This window comes from Elephas maximus, chromosome 18, assembly GCF_024166365.1.
Source record: "Elephas maximus indicus isolate mEleMax1 chromosome 18, mEleMax1 primary haplotype, whole genome shotgun sequence".
Classification (NCBI taxonomy): Eukaryota; Metazoa; Chordata; class Mammalia; order Proboscidea; family Elephantidae; genus Elephas; species Elephas maximus.
In genome coordinates, this window is record NC_064836.1 from 17,540,972 (window position 1) to 17,566,057 (window position 25,086).

A 25,086-nucleotide genomic window follows, 5' to 3' on the forward strand; every position below is an offset into this window, starting at 1 on the left:
CAAACAAAAGTTCTGAGTATTCTACACCCAGTACCAAAACTGTTTCTTTCCCATAGGTAAATCATGTAGACCTCCTCCAGATCCAGTTAATGGCATCGTGCATGTGAACACAGGCATCCAGTTTGGAGCAACTGTTAATTATTCTTGTAATGATGGGTGAGTTGGCAATAAAATTGCTTGGGATGACAGTTCTACAGTCGTAATAAAAATCTCTAAACTATGGTCTTAGAAGGATTTCTAAGTAGAGACGGTGGCTTAAATTCAGGCATTTAACTCTCCTTAGCATTCCAAACACATATTTTGAAAATATTCTTAAAATAGGAAAAGCTTGTAACTGTGCTGGAAATGAGGGGGTGGTGCCTAGCATGCGCTAAATTAAAATGCACCTAAAACCAAGTGAAGTGTTCACTAGGTGGAAGGAACAGGTCTCTAAAGAAGCAATTGGAACAAACACTAGTTAACCCACACGAATATCCTTACCTCAAAGCAGCATGAGCTGGAGATAGTGGACTGGGGGAGGAGTGAGAGAGGGTGAATTGTTTGGGATCAAGGAGCAGATGTGATGGATAGACAAATCTTAATTATCATAGCACTTCTCCAGAAGTACACACACCACAAGAATCTTGCATGGGCTTTTTCCTGGCTGATCCTTGGGGAGACAACCAATCTAGGAAAGAAGTATATGTATTTACTTTTGCTCTGATTTTATTAATTATTGCTTACTTATGATACACAAAAAATATATAACATGTGAAAAATAAAAATAAAATGAACTTCAGTGTACACACCACCCACCTTAAGAAACATTACTAGGACCTTTGAAGCCTTCTGTGTGTCCCTCCAACTCCCATTCCTCCGTCTCCTAAACCCCTCCAGAAGTAACTGCCATCCTGAATTTTGTACTTATCATTCCCTTGCATTTCTTTTCCATTTTTCCCAATACATAGACCTAATCGGTACATTTTTAACTTTACATGCTTCTAAACTTTATATAAATGACATGATATATATACTCTTCTGCAATTTGTTTTTTGGTTTAATATTTTGTTTCTGACATTCATCCATGTGATTACGATTAATTCATTTTCACTCCTGAATGGCATTCCCTTGTATGAATATATCATAACTTGTTCCTCTGTTGTTTGTTAGATATTTAGGTTGTTTCTAGTTTGTTTTGTTAGTTCACATCCACCAGGCACTCCTCAGAAACCCTGTGGAGCAGTTCTACTCTGTCCTATAGAGTCGCTATGAGTTGGAATCGACTCAACGGCAACGGGTTTTTTGACTATACGTTCCTCCCAGTGCACTTGTTGCTGTGAGTCAATTCCAACTCACAGCAACCCTGTAGCACATGTGCAAAATTTTCTATAGGACAGTTTTTCAAACTTATTTTACCATAACCTACAGCTAAGAAATACATTTTTACAGCACACACATACACACATACCACACATACGTATTATAAGTTAGAAGTGTCACAAAATCTCTTCCCATTTCTATTCAACATTGTACTAGAGGCTCTAGCCAGGTCAGTTAGGCAAGAAAAAGAAATAAGAGGCATCGAGATTGGAAGGAAGAAGTAAAACTATCTCTATTTTCAAATGACGTGATTTTGTATATGAAAAATCGTACGTAACCCCCTACAAATAAAAAAAACAACAAATATACACACGCATAAAACTATTAGTGCTAATAAAGAAGTTCAGCAAATAGGCAGGATACAAAAACAATATGTAAAAATCAATTGCATTTCTATACACTAGTAATGAGCAATACAAAAATGAAATTAAGAAAACGATTTCACTTACAATAGCATTAAAAAGAATACAGTCATAAAATCCATCCATTCAGGCAATGTCCAACTGCCTATATGTCCATGGTCTCATAAGGTTATAATAGAGCTCAGAGATCCTGATCAGAGAAAAAGTAGTGAACACAACAGCTTCCCACATGCAACGTGTGTTATCTAACATCTCTTGTATACAAAGCAATTGCACTCCCAGGCATATACTGGTACAGTACATATGTAGTCATATATATATGTACATATATAGTCATATATATGTACATAGTCATATATATATGTACATATATAGTCATATATATATATGTGTATATATATATATAGTCATGGAAACCCTCGTGGCGTAGTGGTTAAGTGCTACAGCTGCTAACCCAAGGGTCTGCAGTTCAAATCTACCAGGCATTCCTTGGAAACTCTATGGGGCAGTTCTACTCTGTCTCACAGGGTCGCAATGAGTCGGAATCAACTCGACAGCACTGGGTTTGGTTTTTATATAGTCATAATAAACACCTATGTTACTTGCTTATGTATGTACTGTACCGTACTTTCTATCATCCCATGGTTATGAATGTCTGACTTAAACTTACAACCCGTAGTTAGAAACCAACCCCCATAAAGCCTATTTTATTAAAAATTCAAGGCACATACAATGGTTCGTATTAACAAACAGGAGCTACTTTGTGATGCACATCAAAACATTATTATTATTATTACTGTAATATGTTATTACTGTATTATGTGTATCTGGAAGTGTTTCTTTAATTTTTTATACATAAAAAGGCATACTATATACTATTTATTAAGAAAAACACTTGACTGAGTGACATTAGATACAAACCATATCTAATTGTTCCAACTTATGTACAAATTCGACTTAAAGACAGGCTTAAGAACAGAATTTGTTCATAATCTGGGGACTGCTTGTATATAATATGGTATTCATACAATGTCCAAATCACATAACATCCTATTTCACAGAACATATCGTGGACATCAAGTGATAGATGACTGTACTTAGGAATAAATTTAACCAAAGAAATGTAAGTCTTATACACAGTAAACTACAAAACATCATTAAAACAAAATTAAAGACGACCTAAATAAATGGGAAGATACTCTATGTTTATGGATTGTTTATCATATTGTTATGATGGCGATACTCCACAAATTGATCTACATATTTAACACAATCCCTACAAAAATCCCAGCATCCTTTTGCAGAAATTGATTGACAAGCCAATCCTGAAATTCATATGAAAAATTAAGGCACTCAGACAGCCAAAAGAATTTTAGAAAAGAAGAACAATCTAGATCTCAAAACTTACTATATATCTACAGTAATCAAGAGTATGTGTTTATGGCATAAGGACAGAAACATGGAATAGAATTAAAATTCAGAAATAAACCTGTATATTTATGGTCAATTGATTTTCAACAAGCATACCAAGACAATTCAGTGGGGAAGACCAGTCTTTTCAACAAATGGTCTTGAGACAACTGAGTAGCCACATGCAAAAGAATGAAGTATGACTCTTACCTCACACCATATGCAAAACTTAACTCAAAATGGATTAAACACCTAAATGTAATAGCTAAAACTATAAAATTCTTAGAAGAAAACATAGGTGTAAATCTTCAAGAACTTGGATTAGGAAATCTTTTTTTAGATATAATATCAAAAGCACGGGAACCAAGACAAAGTCATGTAAATTTGAACTTCATCAGAGTTAAAACCTTTAGTGCTTCAAAGGTATTATTAAGAATAGGAAGAAATATTTGAAATCATAAATATTTCAAATCATATATCTGGTGAGGATCTAGCATTCAGAATATATAAAGCACTCTTACAGCTCAACAATAAAAAGCCAAATAACCAAATTTTTTAAATGGGCGAAGGAAATTAAGACATTTCTCCAAAGAAAATACACAAATGGCCAATGAGAACATGAAAAGATGCTTGATATCATTAGTCATCACCAAAAAAACCAAATGCAACCCACTGCCGTCGAGTCAATTCCGACTCATAGTGACCCTATGGAACACAGTAGAACTGCCCCATAGGGTTTCCAAAGAGCACCTGGTGGATTCAAACTGCAACGCTTTTGGTTAGCGGCTGTAGATCTTACCAATACACCACCAGGGCTTCCCCATTAGTCATTAGGGAAATGCAACTCAAAACCACAGTGAGAAACCACTTCGCACCCATTAGAATGGCTACAATCTAAGAGACGGACAATAACAAGTGTATTCTATTGTATTCCATTTTGTATGCTGCTTATAATCCACTATGCTGATTCATAAAGCACTACTGATTTCCTCATAATCAATGGCCTGTTATACGTCCACACAAATTTTTATCAGGATTTTATTAAAACTCTACATGAATTTGCAGTGAATTTATAGCATTATAATAGTGAGTCTTCCAAAGGATGACCAATCCGTTTATTTAGGTCTTCTTACATGGCTCTCAGTAGAAGTTTATAATTTTCTCCATAGAAGTTTGGAATGATCTTTTTAATGTATTCATTTTTAGGTAGTTAAATTTTTATGCAATTATAGTGGCATTTTTTAAATTGTGGTATATATATATATACCCACAAGAACAAATCTGTCCTGGAAGAAGTACAGCCAGAATGCCCCTTAGAAGCAAGGATGACGAGACTTCCTCTGATGTACTTTGGACATGGTATCAGGAGGGACCAGTCCCTGGAGAAAGACATTGTGCATGGTAAAGTAGAGGGTCAGTGAAAGAGAGGAAGACGCTTAAAGAGATGGATTGACACAGTGGCTGCAACAATAGGCTCAAGCATAGCAACGATTATGAGGATGGTGCAAGACCAGGCAGTAATTAGTTCTGTTGTACAGAGTCACTGTGAATCAGAATCAACTTGTTGGCACCTAACAACAATAACAAATACACACACACACACACACACACACACACACGTATATATATATAAAGTGCTTTTGAGCAAGTGGATTTGGGAAAGAGATCCACAAAAACCTGAACTTTGCTTTTGGATAAAAAGTAGCACAGAACCCAAAGCCAGCAGAAATGGAAACAGGAGCATGGAAGCAGAGAAAAGTATAGAGAAGTAAGTCCTAAGACTCACAGAAATCATGAGGTGGAGGGGGCTTCTCACATAGCTGTGGATTATAGGTCCTCATCCAGTTTAACCTCATCTCCCTGGGACAGGGAACTCCAGCTAACATCTATGTTACCTATATGTTTCTATAGAAAAGACTGGAAGAATTTACTGCAGACCCTTGCGACTCAAAGTATGGGTCATAGACCAACAAAGTCTGCATCTCTGGGGAATTTGTTAGAAATGCAGAATTTTCAGAGTCGGTGAATCAGAATCTGCATTTTAACAAAATTCCCAGGTGGTATTTATGCAAATTGAACTTTTGAGAAGTACTAATCTAAACCTATAGGGTCGCTATGAGTCAGAATCGACTCAACGGCACTGGGTTTAATCTAAACCACTCACTATGCTAATTTTTGTAAGGTAATTATCCATAGCTCTAAAATTAAAAAAAAAATTATTTTTTATTTTAGAGTTATGGGTATTTTTCCCCCCACTGGAATTTTCTGTACCTTTCATTTTTCCACAATGACTGTGTATTAACTTTTATAATCAGCTGTTAGTTATTTCTAGAACTTCCAGTTGCAGGACAAGATGGGTAGACTCACTTTTCTCTGCTCCTCCCTTTTACATATAACTAAATACCCTGGAAATAATTCAACATGCAATCATGAAAGAACTCTGAAAGGTGGGAAGAAGAAAGTAGACTGGCTAGGGAACTTGGAACTTAAAAGAATGACAACTTGGTGAGCTCCCTGTTTGTTTGAATATCTCCAACACGTAGTCCAGACTGGGTCCTGAAGAGTTCTGCAACCCAGAACCACCATCAGCTATAGAGAGGGGAGGGAATCCACCCCATGCCCCACATCAGCTCTCAGTGGTGGGCCTGATCTGCCTGCAATTGTAGTGTCAGCAGAGCCTGGGTGAAGAGGCCCAGATTCTGAAACAGCAGCAGGTGGGACCCTCTACCCACACGAAAAGCACCAGCAGGCTCAATGTCTTTGCCCTCCACTAGCAACAGAAGGTGACATAGGGATGGTGTCTGCTGACCCTACACCCACAGCAGAGAGCCATCCACCTAAAGGCAGAAGGTGAACCAAGCAGAAGGTGAACCAGCCCTACCCTCCAACTAGTAGGAAAGAGCCTCCCTGACCTACATCTCCTCATCCTCCACCCAGGGGAAGAAGCAGCCCAAGCAGCACTGGCAGAGAAATAAAGTAGAAGGTGGCAAGAAAAAAGGGTAAGCATTCTCTATCACCCACCTACTGACCAGGCAACCCAGAAAAGCAACTTCCCCCTTCATAAGTGGCATCAGCAAGAATACAGGGGGAATAAATGGCATCAGTAGGAATTCAGTGGGAGCTCACGCAGAGCCACAAGAACTAAACAGACTGTAATGGTATTGCAAGGGCTCAGAAAACTAAATTGTCGTTGGTACTAGAGCCCACAAAAGTATACCAGAACTTACATGCCAAACCTTAACAGGTGACTGCCTGCTGAAATAGAAGATTTCAATAGGCTCAAGACTCTCCTAATATCCTATCCAAAATGTTCAGGATACAATTGGATATCATTTGTCATATCATTTGTGGATGTAGGAAAATCACAACCTGAATGAGAAAAGACAACCAACTGATGCCAATACCAAGATCAATTGGATGTTGGGCTATCTAACAAAGGTTTCAAAGTGACTACTATAAAATTGCTTCAACAAGTAATTATAAATTCCCTTGAAATAAATAATAAAATAAAACAGAAAACTTCAACAAATAGAAGTTATACTAAAAAAAAAAAAAAAAGATGAAATTATAGACCTGAAAAATACAATACACAAAATAAAAAATTCACTGTATGGGCTCAATAGTAGAATGGAGATGACAGATGACAGAATCCATGAACTTGAGGATAAATCAATAGAATTTTTTTAATTTGAACAACAGAAAGAAAATAGATCAAAAAAAATAATGAACAGGGCCTCAGAGAGCTATGGGACAACAAAGGATCTAACATTTGTATCATCTGTGTCCCAGAAGAAAAGGAAAAAGGCGGCTGAAAAAAACATTAAAAAAATAACGGCTGAAAACTTTTCAAATCTGGTGAAAGCCATAAACTTCAAGAAACTGCCCAGATAGGGTACACCCAAAGAAATCTACACCAACATACATCATAATTAAACTTCTGAAAACTACAGTTAAGGAAAAAAATCTTAAAAACTCCTAGAGAGAAAGGATACATTCTTCATGAATGAAGGGGAAATAAAAACTTTCCCAGATGAAGGCATACTAATAAAATTTGTTGCTAGCACACCTATCCTTAAGGAATGCCTAAAGGAAACTCTCCAAACAGAAAAGAAATGATAACAGAAGGAAGGCTTGGAACTTTAGAAAGGAAAGAAAAACAACACAATGGGTAAAATCAGGGGTAATAGACTACCTTTCTCCTCATGAGTTTCTTAAATCATATTTAATAGCTGAAGCAAAAATTGTAACAACACCAGTTGTGTTGCTAAATGTATTTTGAAGAATTACTAAGACCATTATATTTAAAAATTTAGGCAGGTAAAGGGACCTGAATGGAGGTAAGTTGTTAATAACTGACTCAAGAGTGCAAAATATCAATACCAATACCAAAGGAAAAACACTGTTAGCAATGGTAAAACATAGGTAAATTACATATGTATAGTGTAATACCTAGACCAACCACAAAGAAAACTATACAAAGCAATATACTCAAAAACAGTTTAAATAAAACAAGGCAAAATCCTTTAAAAGTTCAAATAATCCATATGAAAGCAAGAGAAACAGAAGAATAAAAGAAAAGCAGAAAACAATAAAGTGTAAGACTTAAGCCCTAACATGTAATTCCTTTAAATGTAAATGGTCTAAGTATATCAATTAAAAAACAGATTGGCAAAGTGGATAAAAGACATGACTCGATTATATGCTGTCTGTAAGAAGGTCACTTCAAACACAGTGGCATAGGTAGGTTGAAAGTAAAAGGGTAGAAAAGGTGTTAATGCTACATTTATTTTTTAAAAGCAGGCGTGTCTATATTAATATCAGGTAAAGTAGATATCAAAGCAAATCAAATGACTAGGGGCAAAGATATTATATAATAATAAAAGGTTCAATCCGCCAAGAAGACATTTTTGTTGTTGCATGAGTCAGTCCTGACCCATGATGATTCCACGTATGCAGAGTAGAATTGCTACATAGGCATTTTCCAGGTTGTGACCTTTTGGAAGCAGATCACCAGGCTTGTCTCCCAAAGCGGGTTAACTGCCAACCTTTTGGCTAGTAGTCAAGTGCTTAACTATGTTCACCACCCAGGGACTCCTCCAAGAAGACATAGCTAACCCAAGTGTATATGCACCAAACAACAGAGCTTCAAAATATATGAAACAAAAACTAATAGAGCTAAAAAGAGAAGTAGATAAATCCAAACTTATTACTGCGGCCTTGAACACCCCACTCTCAGCAACTGACAGAACTACCAGGTAGAAAACTAACAAAGATGTAGAAGAAGTGAACAACACCATCAACAAACAGAATTTAATTGACATTTATAGAACATTCACCCAACAACAGCAGAACACACATTCTTTTCGAGTGGAGTGCCCGTGGAACATTCATCAAGATAAACTATATCCTGAGTCATAAAGCAAATGTCAGCACATTTAAAACAACTGAAATCATACAGAGTGTGTTCACCAATCATAATGGAATCAAACTAGAAAATACTATCAAAATCCCATCAAGGTTATTTTGTAGATATAGGCAAGCTTATTCCAAAGTTTATGTGAAAAGGCAACCCCTGAAATGATGAAAACTGACTTGAAAAAGAAGAATAAAGTGGAGCAATCATTTTACTCAATATTAAGACTTAGTATATTAGCTACAATAATCAATACAGTGTGATATTAGTATAAGAATAGATCAATTGGGATAGAACAGAGAACTCAGAAACTGGCCCACAATATGCCCACTGAATTTTGACAAAGGTGCAAAAACAGTTTCACTGGAAGAAAGCAAATGATACTGACATAACTGGACATCCATAGGCATTAAAAAAAGAAAAAGCTGTTCTCGTTCTTACTGTGGTGGGTATATGAACCTACACAGGTGATAAATAGCACAGAATTGAATACAAACACACACACACAGTTGGAGACAAGGAAAAGCGAGGAACTCTGAACAAAATCAGTAGATTATATCAATGTCAACATCCTGATTGTTATATTGTACTACAGCTTTGTAAGATGCAATTTTGGAGAAAATGAATAAAGAATTCACAGGTATTCCGTATTATTTTCTACAATTTCATGTGAATCTACAATTATTTCAAAATAAAAAAACCTCATATAAAAAAGTTGCTAAATTTCTAAGGAGATAGGCTTCCTACAAAAGACATCTTTGAACTAATGAATAATTCAGTCCCCCCCACCCCATTTTTTCCTAATCTATCCACATGACCCAAGAGGTATAGACAAAAAAGAAAAAAAAAAGGAAATGCAGGAATATCCCAGACCTCTACTGTCACACCTTAGTCTGTGGGTGCAAGATTCTTAAAGTCTAGACACGTTTACCCCAAGCTGTATGTGGTTTCTTTTAATGAAGTGGTCATGGCCTTTCCTGTACTGTGGCTTAGGTGTATGACTCCACAGCCTCTCTTCTCCAGGAGACCCAGAAAAGTAGGGTGGGATGTAAAGACTTCAACTGTGAAAATGTATATAACAATTTCTGGTTCCTCTCCCTCAACATAGTTAAAATTAAGTAGCATGGGTCTTAACTCTTTGCCTTATTTTCTCTTAAACACCCTGGCAGAAAAGACATCTAACCATTATTTGTTCAATTACTTTATTCAACTTTAGGATACAAGTTTAATAAATTAAAACATTCTTCTGTCTGGGTCCCCTTGACCAGTGAATACAAAAATATCTTTTGATTCATGATGTGTTCATTACTGAAACACAAGACAATTGTATATGGAGAAAAATTGCTAACTCAAAACTTGCCTCAGTTATGGTTAGAAAATCACAAAGAGCACTTTAAGAAATACCTTCTGTAATATCAAAAGCCAGAGAGATCTCCATGATCCTCTGCTCTGAAGGCAAAAAGGCAGAAGGAGATACACCTGTAGTGGAAAGACTGCATGCAGCCTTTCTTTATTCCATTAGTTTCTGTCTGCATGTGTGTTCCAGCACAATTGAGGATATTTTAATTCTGGGTGGTACACTGGAAGGAAGGAGCCCTGGTGTCACAATGGTTAAGGGCTCAGCTGGTAACCGAAAGGTTGGTGGTTCAAACCCACCCAGCACCTCTGCAGGAGAAAGACCTGGCGATCTGCTTCCGTAAACATCACAGCCAAGAAAACCTTATAGGGCAGTTCTACTCTGCATATGGGGTTGCTATAAGTCAGAATCGACTCAACGTCACCTAAAAACAACATACCGTTTTTTTAAAAAACTGAAAAGACTACTAAAGGCATTAGTAATTACAAGACAACCACTACTACAACATAACAGTACTTCAAGTTTCTTCAGAAACATCTACTGTTACCTCCCTATTCATTTGATCTGTATTTGGCACTATCCTGCTGTTTGAGTAAAGCTTGCGGTGCCATATTTTCTTACATATTCTGAAGACAAAGTTCTTAGCTGCACCAGTAAACATATGACTATTATTTGGCATTACTTTATTCCTCTTAATTTGGAGTAGTATCAAGATTGGTCCTACTCTGCACCAGTTCAGCCCAGCACTGTAGAATCTCAGTTGAAGTAAAAATAAATGTCATGAATTTTCCAAGTTTTATGGCACACTTCAACAGTTTGTGTATGTATACATGCAACACATACATACAACACACACAGGATACAGACATGTGCATGACAAATTCCCTGCACTCAAGAAGCTTATAATGCTTTAAAGAAGTGAAACTTGTGTGAAATTACTATTATTTACCTTGGAATGATATAAAAATGTACCTTAAGGTAATAAAGAAGAAAGATCTCATCTAATTGAGAACTGTTGCCTTTAACATTTTTAGTATGAGATAAGTGTTCAGCTATTTTTGATCAGCTTGGATTGCTTTGGATTCTAGTTTGATGAACTGGTAAAAGCATTCACTCATACATTTATTCACAAATTAATACTCACAAGGCATAAAATACCTATAAAGGGAACATACACGTATACCTACGACATACAAGTTATACATACAACTATAATATACTTTAGAATGATATAAAAATGTGCCTTAATGTAATAAACAAGATCTCATCCAGTCAAGAAGGCATGAAGAAGAAACTCAAAAAGCCTAAAAAAGGATATGAAACTTGAGAAAGTGATAGGACTTTGCCAAGTGGAAACTGTCCTTCAGAATTCTCCAAGATTGTGATCTCTTATTTTAAATGGGAGATTAGAAACACCCTTAGAATATAACCTTTCATTTTCTTTGCGTCTAGGTTCCGACTCATTGGTCACTCCTCTAATACATGTATCGTCTCAGGCCACACTGTCCTGTGGGAGAAGGAGGCACCTATTTGTGAGCGTGAGTTGACATATTCCTTCCCATTATCTTTACCAATAGATTCTATTTCCCCTGAAATTACAAAAATCTTAATCAAATTCCTTTTGTGCATTTCTTCCTTCAGATAGCTGAAGACAGCTGTAATGTTCCCAAAAATACTTCCAGTGTTCAGGCAATTGTTTCCTTAAGTTATTTCTCATCCTGGGATATAACTTTTCTGAATCTGGAGACTTAAATTCATAAAAGCCTTCACACTTCATTCTCACTTCCACTGACATGCAATTGTATTGGCTCTACCACCCCCAGTAGAATTATTCTGCTTGGCAACTTAGCAAAGATTTTCAAAAGTGATCCTATCCATCTTTTGTGAAGGTGCAGACGAATCAGCACACACAGGTACCTCTGGTGAAAGTGAAATAGACAACAGACCCTCTTGAAAGGCACTGTGTCCTATAAGCCTCAAAAATGGGCATATATTTTGATCCACATCTTGGAATTTATACTTTGGAAATAAACACAGATTTTTGCAAGGAGTTCACTATAAACTTTACATTGCAGCATTCTTTTAACAGTAAACAGTTTTGAGTAGTCTTAATGTATTATACATTTCAAAGTATGGTTTAGAAATAATCTACTAGAAGGAATGAGACATGTTAAAAATGACCATAAAGAATTTCCTAAGAAACATAAAATAGCCATGCAGAATTAGAAGTATATCTTTACACTGAAATGTTATTCGGACATTAAAAAAAAAAAAACAGGAAACACTTAATGATATATAAAGATGTTTATTCTATATATTTTATGTGAAAAAATCAGATGACAAAACAACACATTTGGCAAAATCTCATTTTATTAAGCTGTAGAAAACGTCTACACTTATATCTATTTTTTAATCTCTATTACTAGTTCTGTAACATTTTCATATCCAAACACTTATAAATGGTTACATGTCCATTTAGGGAAGGCTATGTTATGTGGTTCTTCCTCACAAAGATCCAATTTCCCATTCATTCAAGGAGATCTAGTCTGTTCAAGTCTGAGGATTGGTTGAGGAACCTTGATGGTTTTTTGCAGGAATTCAAGTCAGAATTCTTCACCAGACCTAGATCTTTTCTTCAGACCTAGACCATGATTTATCTTCAAGAATATCAAACAAAACTTTAGTCAGCTACCCATCTTCTTCGGTTTTAGAGACACCCTAATCAAACCAAAGATCTTGGCAGTCAAATCATTCTGATTGTCACTTCAGCTCTGCTCACCATTATGATAATTCATCCTGTCTCTGGTGATTAAGTGCTCCCACTTGTCCCCTACCACCCTGAGATCCCATCATCCTCATTGAATTCCAGGGGCCCATTTCAGTGGCAACAACTCCCAGGGTCATTCCCGGCCTACGGAGAATAGCCATCACAGAGCTCTTCAATGGTGCCGAAACGCCCTTCTTGAATCACTCAAAGCCTTGGGTAAAGGTCCTATCTTCCAAACACCCTGCCAGTGGACATAGTTAGGAAGTGGGTGAGCAGCCCTTCCATGATAAATCTACTCTAGCATTCCAACCTCTCTAAGCTATAGTATTTCTTCCTCTGTGGTACATTAAGGAAGTTCTGGCCTTTCAACTTCATTTCCTATATGCAACCTTTGTATGCAGGTTTCAGTCAACCAACTAAACATACTGTTAGAGCTCAAATTTACATGTTGAATCCCTTTGCTGTGTCTTTCATATCCTCACTTGCATAGCTTTTGCCCCACCCCACCCCAGGGCCTGCTGGGACTTAAGTCTAGTTAAAAGACTTCAGAGGTGGTGAGGGTAGATCCTGAGTTATTGGTCCTAATTTATCCCACCGTAATGAATACCACCAAGTAGGGCTGTAAGATTTAACAAATAAATATACAGGATGCTAGTTAAATTTGAAGTTCAGATAAGCAACAAAGAACTTTCTAGTGTAAATATGTGCCACGCAATATTTGGGACACACTTACACTAAGAAATTTTTTGTTGTTTATCTGATATTCAAATTTAACTAGGCATCCCATATTTTCTCTAGCAACCATTTCAGGGCAACTGCCTAACGGGAGGCCATTATAGTTTCTTGAGGCAAGGGGAGGCTTATCTCCTCAGACAAGGAAGGAAGTACTGCTTATCTGTTAGTAAAGGAGGTTCTGCAGAATTTCAGCGTTCAAAGTATTCTGCTTCATTAGATTCTGTCCATATGTGCTCTTTCCTGTTGTCAGGGTCCACTTCTTCCCAATCAGTGCCCCAACTTTAATGTAAGAGATCCTGTGAGGTTGTGAATCCAATTCACGTTGGGTTTGTTTTTAAAAGAAATCTTGGCCCTGTGGCTACATGATGTGTTTCTTTTAGGACAGACATAGAAGGTTTCAGATCCAGATATTAAGCAGGAATTTAAAATCCTGAATTCATCTTTTTTTTCTCTCTCTAAATTCTCCAGGATACTTAGAAGCAAGCAGCCAGTCCATTATACACCTTCCCTAAAATGTTCTATGGCAGTAACTACTTGGTCACTATTGATTACAGGTGTCTACAGGTTAGAATTTGGTTTACTTTTTCGTCATTATCTGCATGGACTATTTGTGTGCCTTGTTTTTTGGAAGCATTAACAAGAATGCCCTTAATCTAATCACATTAGAGCACCAATCCCAAATTCCCGTCATTAAGGTTCTGATACCCTAGGATAAATTTTGGTCCAATCAGGAAAACAGAACTACTATCAATATTATGAAATAAAAGATTTATTACAAGAATTAGACCTTACCCAGTTATAGGAAGAGCTGGTCTAAAAAGATCAGAGAAAAGTCACTAACTAGCCCACGTTGGCACAGGCAGGAATGAGTCTGAGCTTTCAGGAAACTAGGGACATGTGACCGCTGGAAAAGAACTGTCAAGAAGGCTGGTGTAGACACTGATAAACTTCAACATGCATTAATGACAGAAATACTTAGCAATTCATGATATATGGAAAAAAAAGTGAAGAAGATGGTTAACTGTTCGTGGCTGCTGCTTCTTTGAGTGAAGCTTCTGGGGGTGGGCTGGGATCAGCATTGCCGAGGAGGACCAGCACATGAGAAGGATAGCTTGCTAGAGGCAAGGAAAGCAAGGACAAACTGAAACCGGCAGCATCTCCGTATCTGTCTCTCGTCACTTCTAGCAATGATGACCTTCTGAATGGAATGGCTGCTGTTTTCACTTCTGCCTCCCAAATCCCATGCCAATTTCTCTTGTTCCAGCTCTTAACCCAGAACTATACAAGGAACTGAGTCTGGGAAACTCAGTTTCAACTTAACCAAGGCAACAGCATACAAAACCACCACACAGTTAATAACTTTTTTCCCTTGCTTTATTACACTGGCTGGGACCAACAGTATAACGCTGAACACCGGTGGTGGCAGGACTGGTGGGGCTTCTCCATCTCAAAGGGAAAAATTGAAATATTTCACCATTGAATCTGGTGTTTGCCATAGGTTTTTTTCCCCCAGGTTAGGGAAGTTTTCTTATATCCCGAATTCCTAAACTTTTTTTTTTTTTCATCATTAATGCATGTTGAAATTTATCAAGTACTTTGGCTACATATGTTGAAATAATCATATCTGTTTCACCTTTATTTTTTCAATGTAGTGAATTACTGTCTTAGTCATCTAGTGCTGCCATAACAGAAATACCACAAGTGGATGGCTTTAACAAAGAGAAGTTTATTTCCTCACGGTAAAGTAGGCTAAAAGTCCAAATTCAGGGCTTTTGCTCCAGGGGGAAGGCTTTCTCTCTCTCTCAGCTCTGGAGGAAAGTCTTTGTCCTCAATCGTCTCCTGGTCAAGGAGCTTCTCAGGCCCAGGGACCCTGTGTCCAAAGGACACACTCCACTCCTGCTGCTGCTTTCTTGGTGGTATGAGGTCCCCAACTCTCTGCTTGCTTCCCTGTCCTTTTATCTCCAGAGATAAAATAGGGTTCAGGCCACACCCCAGGGAAACTCCCTTTAGATTGCATCAGGGAGGTGACTTGGGTAAGGGTGGTGTTACAACCCCACCCTAATCCTCTTTAACATAAAATTACAATCACAAAATGGAAGACTGCCACAGAATACTGGGAATTATGGCCTAACCAAGTTAATGCACACATTTTGGGGGGGAGCATTATTTAATCCATGACAATTACTTTGATTTTTAGAAGGCAAACTGCCTTTAAATTACAATTTTACATTCTTGGAATAAACCAATGTAGCATGCTGTGCTGATTTTTCTTTAGCAAAACATGTAGAAAAAGAAAACTGCCATAGTGGCACCTATGCAAATACGTCTGGGAGGGAGGACACTGCCAGTAAACAAGCCCAGAAAGTGTGCGTTATTTGCATAAAAGTACACTATTTTATCTGATGTCAGTAAAGCCACCCATGCTCTTTTTCTGTTATTGGTTATGTAGGATATTTTTCTCTATCCTTTTATTTTTAGTCTGTCTGTGCCCTTATGTCTAATGTGTATTTCTTGTAGATAGCAAAACGATGGATCATGTTTTTTTTTTACCCATTCTGTCACTCTGTACCTTTTATGTGGGGCGTTTAGGCTTATATTTAAGGTCACTACTGAAAATGAAGTATATACCTCATTCATTTTGCTATTTTTTTCCTGTTTTCTTATCTTCTTTATTTTTTATTCTAATTTTTCTATTTTTTTGTATTTAGCTGCTTTCTTGTGATGAGCCATTTTGCTACTTCTCTTCTGACATTTCTTCTTGGTGATTTCCTAGTGGTTACCACATATGTTACATTATACAACTTACAGTTGCAACAACTTTTAACACATGAACAACAGTTAACATACAATTTTAAGATAATAAATCTACTCCTGATATGCTCCTCCCTCCCCCATTTCTGATGGCGTGTCTCCATTAACATCAATATACAACTTACATTTGATAAGTTTACTCTGTACTTATTTCTTACAAACTTGATGTTATATTATTTGTGGGGTTTAATTATTGAGTTTATTCCCTGAAAATATCATATGCTTGGTACTTATTGCCTGTGTTGTTGCGCTTTTTGGAGATCTCTCTCTCTCTTATTTTTTTATTTTTTTCCCACGTATAGATGTGAGTATTCATTTAATGCCCTTCCTTTCCCATTTGGAGTACTCCCTTGAGTAATACTTGCAGAGCTGGTCTGGTAGTGGCAAATTTCCGGAGCTTCTGTTTGAGAATATCTTGATTACCCCCTCATTTTTGAATGACAGCTTTGCTGGGTAAAGAATTCTTAGTTGGCAATTGTTGTAGTTCAGCATTTTATATATGTCACTCCATCATCTTCTGACTTCTAGAGTTTCTGGGGAGAAATCCACACTAATTCTTATGAAAGCCCCTTTGTATGTTATATTGCATTTTTCTCTTGCTGCTTCCAGAATTCTCTCCTTGTCTTCGGTTTTCGAGAATTTTATTAGGATGTGGTGCAGAGTTGATCTTTTTGCATCTCTTCTAATTGCGTTCACGTAGTTCCCTATATATGTAGGCTTGTTTCTCTGTTCAGATCTGGGAAATTTTCTCTACTTATCTCTTGGAAAATCATCTCTATGCCTTTATCGTTGTCATGGTGCTCTGGGATTCCAAATAATTCTAATGTTAGATTCTTTAATTGAATCCCATATTCCCTTTTGGTTTGTTCACCTCTCTTTGTTCTTTTCTCTTATTTCTCTAAAGACTTAATAGATCAGTTATTTTGTCTTCTAGTTCATTTATTCTATCTTCTGTTTATTTGACTCTATTGTTGAGTGTTTCTCTTGCTTTTTTTCAAATCTGTTGCTTTATTCAGTTCCAGTAGTTCTCTTTGGTTTTATTGATGTTGATTTCCTCGTTGAGTCTCTCATTTTGTTCTTCCATGTGTTTCCTGATCTCCACTAGTTTGTTTTCTGTGTGCTTTTTGGCTTTTTTTAAACATATTTAGCACCAACTCTGAAAATTATCAAGTCTTTGCATTAGTCTGGCCTCCATAGTGAAAATTTCCTCTTCTTCATGTTTTCCTTTTGATTGATCCTTCTTCTCTAGTGATTCTGTATATTTTACTATTTTTTTTGTTGAACATGGGACATTTTAATATCTTTTTATTTATATATTTTTAATTCTAAGTTTTCTGATTTTCAAAGGAGTTGTACTTGTTAGATTTAGCTTTAAGAGATACAGCTGCTAACCAAAAGCTCGGCAGTTTGAATTCACCAGCTGCTCTTTGGAAACCCTGTGGGACAGTTCTACTCTACCCTGAGGGTTGCTATGAGTCAGAACCGACTCAGTGGCATGTAGCATCTTCTACAGGGTTGCTATGAGTCAGAATCAACTCAGTGGCAGTGGGTTGTGTTTGGTACTTTTATCTTCTCCTAAGAACCAGTAGAGGGTACTCTTGTCCTTAGGTTTTTTCAGTGCTGAGTCAGGTATTCTGTTTGAGGTTTTTCTTTTTTCTGGTTGATTAAGTCTGTGGGTGATTCTCCCTGAAGTGGATGAATTTTATAGTGTGTTAGACTCCCTCTGTCTTCTGAGGTTTGGGCTGTAGCCCTGAGTGTAATTCTGGGATTGGTTTCCTTCGCCCTTCTACAAGAAGTCTGGGACAGCTTAGACTCTACAGATCAATGCACATGCATGGGGGGAGGGGGGCGATTTACTGGCCGTATATGCAGACATTAGCATGGGGTTTGGCTTTGCCTAGGCGAAGATGGAGAGACCTTATGTCCTTTCATGGACTCCCCTGTACAGGCTCTCCCATGGTGTCCCACCAACTACTATCTACTTAGTGAAAGCCCTCTCTCTCCCTCCCACCATTATACCCTCGTAACCATCAAAGAATATTTTCTTCTGTATTTAAACCTCTTCTTGAGTTCTTATAATAGTGGCCTCATACAATATTTATCCTTTTGCAACTAATTCACTCAGCAAAATGCCTTCCAGATTTGTCCATGCTATGTTTCACAGATTCATCATTGTTCTTTATTGTTGCATAGTATTGCATTTTGTGAATATACAATGATTTATCAATTCATCTGTTGATGGACGCCTAGGTTGTTTCCATTTTTTGCTATTGTGAACAGTGCTGCAGTGAACATGAATGTGCATATATCTATTCGTATGACAGCTCTTCTTTCTCTAGGATATATTCCAAGGAGTGGGATTGCTGGATCAAGTGACAAATCAATTTCCAAAGTGGTTATACCATTTTACATTCCCACCAAGAGTGTATAAGTGTTCTAGTCTCTCCACAACCTCTCCAACATTTATTATTTTGTGTTTTTTGGATTAACACTAACCTTGTTGGGGTGAGATGGTATCTCATTGTTGTTTTGATTGCATTTCTCTAATGCCTAATGATGTGAGCATTTCCTCATGTTTCTGTTAGCTACCTGTATGTTTTCTTTGGTGAAGTGCCTGTTCATATCCTTTGCCCATTTCTTAAGTGGGTTATTTGTCTTTTTGTTGTTGAGGTTTTGCAATATCTTGTAGATTTTAGAGACTAGACCCTGACCGGCTTTGTCATAGCCAAATTTTTTTCCTAGTCTGTAGGTGATCTTTTTACTCTTTTAGTGAAGTCTTTTGATGAGCATAGTGTTGGATTTTTAGGAGCTCCCAGGTATCTAGTTTCTTTTCTGGTGTTTGTGCATTGTTAGTAATGTTTTGTATACTCTTTATGTGACGTGTTAGGGCTCCTAATGTTGTCCCTACTTTTTCTTCCATGATCTTTATCATTTTAGATTTTATATTTAGGTCTTCGATTCATTTTGAGTTAGCTTTTGTGCATGGTGTAAGGTATGTGTTTTGTTTCATTTTTTTTTTAAAGATGGATATCAAGTTATACCAGTACCATTTGTTAAGGAGACTGTCTTTTCCCCATTTAACGGACTTTGGGCCTTTGTCAAATATCGGCTGCTCATAGGTGGATGAATTTATGTGGATTCTCAATCCTGTTCCTTTGGTTTATGTATCGGTAATTGTACCAGTACCAGGCTGTTTTGACAACCATGGCAGTATAATAGGTTCCAAAATCAGGTAGTATGAGGCCTCCCACTTTGTTCTTCTTCTTCAATAATGCTTTGCTTATCAGGGGCTTCTTTCCTTTCCATATGAAGTTGATAATTTGTTTCTCCATCTCATTAAAAACTGTAGTTGAGATCTGGATCGAGATTGCATTGTGTTTGTAGATAGTTTTGGGTAAAAGTGACATTTTCACAATATTGAGTCTTCCTATTCATGAGCAAGGTATGTTTTTCAACTTATGTAGGTCTCTTTTGGTTTCTTGCAGTAGTGCCTTGTAGTTTTCTTTGTACAGGTCTTTTATGTCTCTGGTTAGATTTATTCCTAAGTATTTTATCTTCATGGGGGCTATTATAAATGGTATTTATTTGGTAATTTCCTCTTCAAAGCTGTCTTTGTTGGTATAGAGGAATCCAACTAATTTTTGTGTGTTTTTCTTATACTCTAACACTTTGTTGAACTCTTCTATTAGTTCCAGTAGTTTTCTTGTGGATTCTTCGGGGTTTTCTGTTTATAAGGTCATATTATCCACAAATAAGAATATTTTTGCTTCTTCCTTGCCAATTTGGATGCCCTTTATTTCTTTCCCAGTCTAATTGCTCTGCCTAGGACCTCCAGCACAGTGTTGAATAAGAGTGGTGATAAAGGGCATCCTTGTCTGGTTCCAAACCTAAAGGGGAATTCTTTCAGACTCTCCATTTAGGGTGATGTTGGCTGTTGGCTTTGTATAAATGCCCTTTATTATGTTGAGGAATTTCCCTTCTATTCCTATTTTGCTGAGTGTTTTTGTCATGAATGGTGTTGGACTTTGTCAAATGCCTTTTCTGTATCAATTCATAAGGTCATGTAGTTCTTGTCTTTTATTTATGGGATGGATTACATTGATTGTTTTTCTAATGTTGAACCATCCCTGCATAACTGATATGAATCCTACTTGGTCATGGTGAATTATTTTTTTGATATGTTGTTGAGTTCTATTGGCTAGAATTTTGTTGAGGATTTTTACTTCTATGTTCATGAGGGATAATTTCTGTAGTTTTCTTTTTTTGTGATGTCTTTATCACATTTTGGTATCAGGGTTCTGCTGGCTTCATAGAATGAGTTTTGGGAGTATTCCATCCTTTTCTATGCTCTGAAATACCTTTAGTAGTAGTGGTGTTAACTCTTCTCTGAAAGTTTGGTAGACTTCTGCAGTGAAGCCGTCAGGGCCAGGGCTTTCTTTTGTTGGGAGGTTTTTAATTACCTTTTCAATCTCTTCTTTTGTTATGGGTTTATTTAGTTGTTCTCCCTTTCTTTGTGTGAGTTTAGGTAGGTAGTGAGTTTCTAGAAATTTGTCCGTTTCCTCTTGTTGGAGTACAATTTTTCATAGTATTCTTTTATGATTCTTTTAATTTCAGCTGGGCCTGTTGTGATATCGCCCATCTCATTTTTTATTGGGGTTATTTGCTTCCTCTCCTGTTTTTCTTTGGTCAGTTTGGCCAATGGTTTACTGATTTTGTTGATCTTTTCAAAGAACCAGGTTTTGGTCTTGTAACTCTTTCAGTTGCTTTTCTAGTCCCTATTTTATTTAATTCTGCTCTAATTTTTATCATTTGCTTTCTTCTGGTCGCTGAGGGCTTCTTTTGCTGCTGACTTTCTACTTTTTTGAGTTGTAGGCTTAATACTTTGATTTTTGCCCCTTTTTCTTTTTGGATGTGTGTGTTTATTACTATACACTGACCTGTGAGTACTGCTTTTGCTGTGTCCCAAAGGTTCTGATAGGGTGTGTTTTCATTCTCATTTGATTCTGTGAATTTCTTTATTCCATCCTTGGTTTATTCTATAACTCAGCAGTATTTGAGCAAGGTATTGATCAGTTTCCATGTATTTAATTTCTTTCTCTTTGGTTTTTCTGTTATTAATTTTTACTTTTATGACTTCATAGTCAAAAAAGATGCTTCATGATATTTCGATGCTTTCAATTCTGTTAAGGCTTGCTTTGTGCTCTAATATGTGGTCTATTCTGGAGAATGTTCCATGTGCATTGGAAAAGAAGTCTATTTGGCTGCTGTTGGGTGGAGTGTCCTGTATATGTCTATGAGATCAAATTGGTTGATTGTGGCATTTAGATCTTCTGTGTCTTTATTGAGCTTCTTTCTAGTTGTTCTGTCCTTCACTGAAAGTGGTATGTTGAAGTCTTCCACTATTATTGTAGAGCTGTCTATTTCTCTTTTCAGATCAATTAGAGTTTGTTTTATGTACTTTGGAGCCATGTCATTGGGTACATAAATATTTATCATGGTTATGTCCTCCTGGTCTATTGACCCTTTTGTTTTAATACAGTGGCCTTCCTTATCCTTTGTAGTGGATTTAAATTTAAAGCCTATTTTATTGGAGACTAAAATTGCTACTCTTGCTCTTTTTTTTTATTATTGTTCTTTGCTTGATATATATCTTTCCATACTTTGACTTTTAGTTTTTTGCATCTTTAATTCTAAGGTGTGTTTCTCATAGGCAGCATATAGATGGATCTTTTTTTTTTTTTTATCCATTTTGCCACTCTCTGTCTCTTTATTGGTGCATTTAGTCCATTTACATTCAGCATAATTACGGGTAAGTATGAGTTTTTTTTTTTTTTTTTTTTTTTATGAGTTTAGTGCTGTCATTTTGATGTCTTTTTTGTGTGGGTTGTTGACAGTTTCTTTGTTCCACTTAATTTTCTGTGCTGGGTCATTTTTCTTTATAGATTTTTTCACCTTTTTCACTGTTGTTGATTTTGTATTTGCTGAGTCATTATGTTTTTCTTGTTTTTTATTTTGACGTGTGGGATTGTTATTTTCCTTTGTGTTTACCTTAATATGTACCCCTATTTTTCTAAGTTAAACCAATCTTTTATTTCTTTATATCACCTTGGCTTTCTCGCCATGTGAAAGATCTATGGCTACATTATTTAGTCCCTCTTTTTTGTTGTAATGTTGTCATCTTTTACATACTGACATCTCCATTTCCCTATTTTCAGTGTTTTAGCTTTGATTTATTTTTGTACCTTCCCTATCTGGGTTGATATCTCTCTGCTCTGTCCTGTGTTCTAGTCTCGAGTTGTTATCTGATGTTATTGATTTTCAAACTGAAGGACTCACTTTAGTATTTCTTGTAATTTTGGTTTGTTTTTTACAAATTCCCTAAAATTCTGTTTATAAAGAAATGCCCTAATTTCTGTTTATAAAGAAATGCCCTAATTTCACCATCATATTTGAGAGTCAGTTTTTTTGGAATTTTTTTTCCTTCAAAGCTTTATACACGTCGTCCCATTGCCTTCTTGCCTGCATAGTTCCTGCTGAGTAGTCAGAGATTAGTCTTATTGACTCTCCTTTGTAGATGACTTTTCATTTATCAGTAGCAGCTCTTAAAATTCTCTCTTTATCTTTGGTTTTAGCATGTTTGATTGTAATATGTTTTGGCCAGAGGCAGGTCCAAGATGGTGGAGTATTCAGACACTTCCAGTGATACCACTTACAAAAAAGAACCAAAAAAATGAGTGGCATGATTAAATTTATGATAAGCTAGGAGCCCTGAACATCAAAGGGAAAGTTAGAAATTGGACTGAGCGACAGGGGAAGGAAAGGGAGTTCAGAAACGGAGAGGCGTTGCCACACGTGAATCACTGGAAACCTTCAGGCACCGTGCCCAGGAGTGACTGCAGCGGGCTGGTGGTAGCGTTCAGCCACAGTTTCCTCAGGGAGAAAGAGCCAGCCACACAGCCTACTCACAGCTCTGGAACTGAAGAATAATGGTGCTGTCAGCAAAAGCTAAGTGCCTGCGTATATTTTACCACACCCCTCCCCCACCCCCAAACCACCTTCAGTGGCTGTCCATTTCCCTGGGCCTCAGATTGGCCCTGCTGAGCTTCCTGAGCCATTCTCCCAGCCTTGGAGATGGAATAAATTCATAACTGGGGGGAAAAAAAACCTACCAACTCCAGTTATCTGGGGAGCTCAGGAGAGAAGCAGCTCCTATCCAGGTATAAATGCTCTGTGGACTTTGAAAACCTTTCCCGCCTGCATGCACTTCTGTGGGCCTGTTTCAGAATAGGCCCTTGTTGGCAGACTGCAACTGTTTCAGCTGTGCAATGGAGAGGTGAGCGTTTAGTGTTTGACACCACTTTGCCTATTAAACAGGGTCCTCACCTACCCACATTAGGGGCCTAAGGACTGGTGGCTCACTCACATCACTGAGCCACCCACAACAGGAGTCCAAGGATAACTGATGCCTCCCAGTTCTTACAACCAAAAGCATTGGGTGCCCATGGTCCATCTGCAGAACCCACACACCTGTCCACTGTAGGGAAAAAGGACCCACTTTCCTCACAGGCACTTGGGGGATGGTCGTCAGCCCCCTGCCTTGTTCAGAGTGGGACCCCCTGCTGCAACCAAATATCTGTACCTACACCAATCACCCCTACCCCTCTAAGACTGTAGGGTAGAGCCTGTACCATACGCCTGATAACCAACTACCTGGACACCTGAGCTGAATCCATACAAGAAAAGTGCATGGATGCCTAGGCTCATATACCTGATAACAGCTTTAACCATCTGGTGACAGGACGTTACAGCTTCAAAGGCAAAAATAATCAAGCTAGCTCACTCAAGCAACCCGTTTGAGCATATCGAAACAAAACAAAGCAAGGAGCTAGGATACAGTAAGCAAAGATAAAATAAACTAATGTAATAACTTGTAGATGGCTCGGAGACAACAGTCAATATCAAATCATATAAAGGATCAGACCATGATCGCTTCAACAAGCTCTCAGAACAAAGAATCAAGGGATCTTCTGGATGAAAGTGCCTTCCTGGAATTGCCAGATGCAGAATACAAAAGATTAATATACAGAACTCTTCAAGGCATCACAAACGAGATCAGGAAGGAGATCAGGCAAATCACAGAAAAAGCCAAGAACACACAGATAAAGCAGTTGAAGAAATTAAAAAGGTTATTCAAGAACATAAAGAAAAATTTAATAAGCTGCAAGAATCCATAGAGAGACAGCAATCAGAAATTCAGAAGATTGATAATAAAATTACAAAATTAGACAACTTAATAGAAAGTCAGAGGAGCAGAATCGTGGAAGTGGAAGCCAGAACCACTGAGACTGAACACAAAAGACTTGGCACCAACATACTTGAAGAAAAATCACATAAAAGAATTAAAAAAGAAAAAAAAAACCTAAGAATTATGTGGTATTCTATCAAGAGAAATAACCTACTAGTGATTGCAATACCAGAACAGGGAGGGATAACAGAAAATACAGAAAGAATTTTTGAAGATTCGTTGGCAGAAAACTTCCCTGATATTGTGAAAGATGAGAAGATATCTATCCAGGATGGTCATCGAACTGCACATAAGGTAGATGTTAAAAGAAAGTCACCAAGACATATTATAATCAAACTTGCAAAAACCAAAGATAAAGAGAGATTTTTAAGAGTGGCTAGGGATAAACAGCAGTGATGGTAGTGGGTAGGGATAAATGAAAAGTCACCTACAAAGCAGAGTCAATAAGAATAAGCTCAGACTACTTGGCAGAAACCATGCAGGCGAGAAGGCAATGGGATGACTTATATAAAGCATTGAAGGAAAAAAAAATGTTAACCAAGAATCATATATCCAGCAAAACTCTCT

At 37.2% G+C, this 25,086-nt stretch overlaps 1 protein-coding gene across 8 annotated transcripts in view; it reads left to right on the plus strand.

Annotated features, from left to right (window-relative positions):
* Positions 1–25,086, plus strand: part of LOC126061336 (complement receptor type 1-like) — a 130,689-nt gene that overhangs the window by 18,698 nt on the left and 86,905 nt on the right. For all 8 annotated transcript variants that reach the window (XR_007513767.1, XR_007513768.1, XM_049857835.1 and 5 more), the window contains exons 3-4: positions 57–156; positions 11,354–11,439. Coding sequence is in view for 6 of the 8 variants with exons in the window: in XM_049857835.1 (XP_049713792.1) it covers positions 57–156; positions 11,354–11,439 (186 nt within the window). In the remaining 2 variants the exon portion in view is untranslated. The remainder of the gene's footprint in view (positions 1–56; positions 157–11,353; positions 11,440–25,086) is intronic.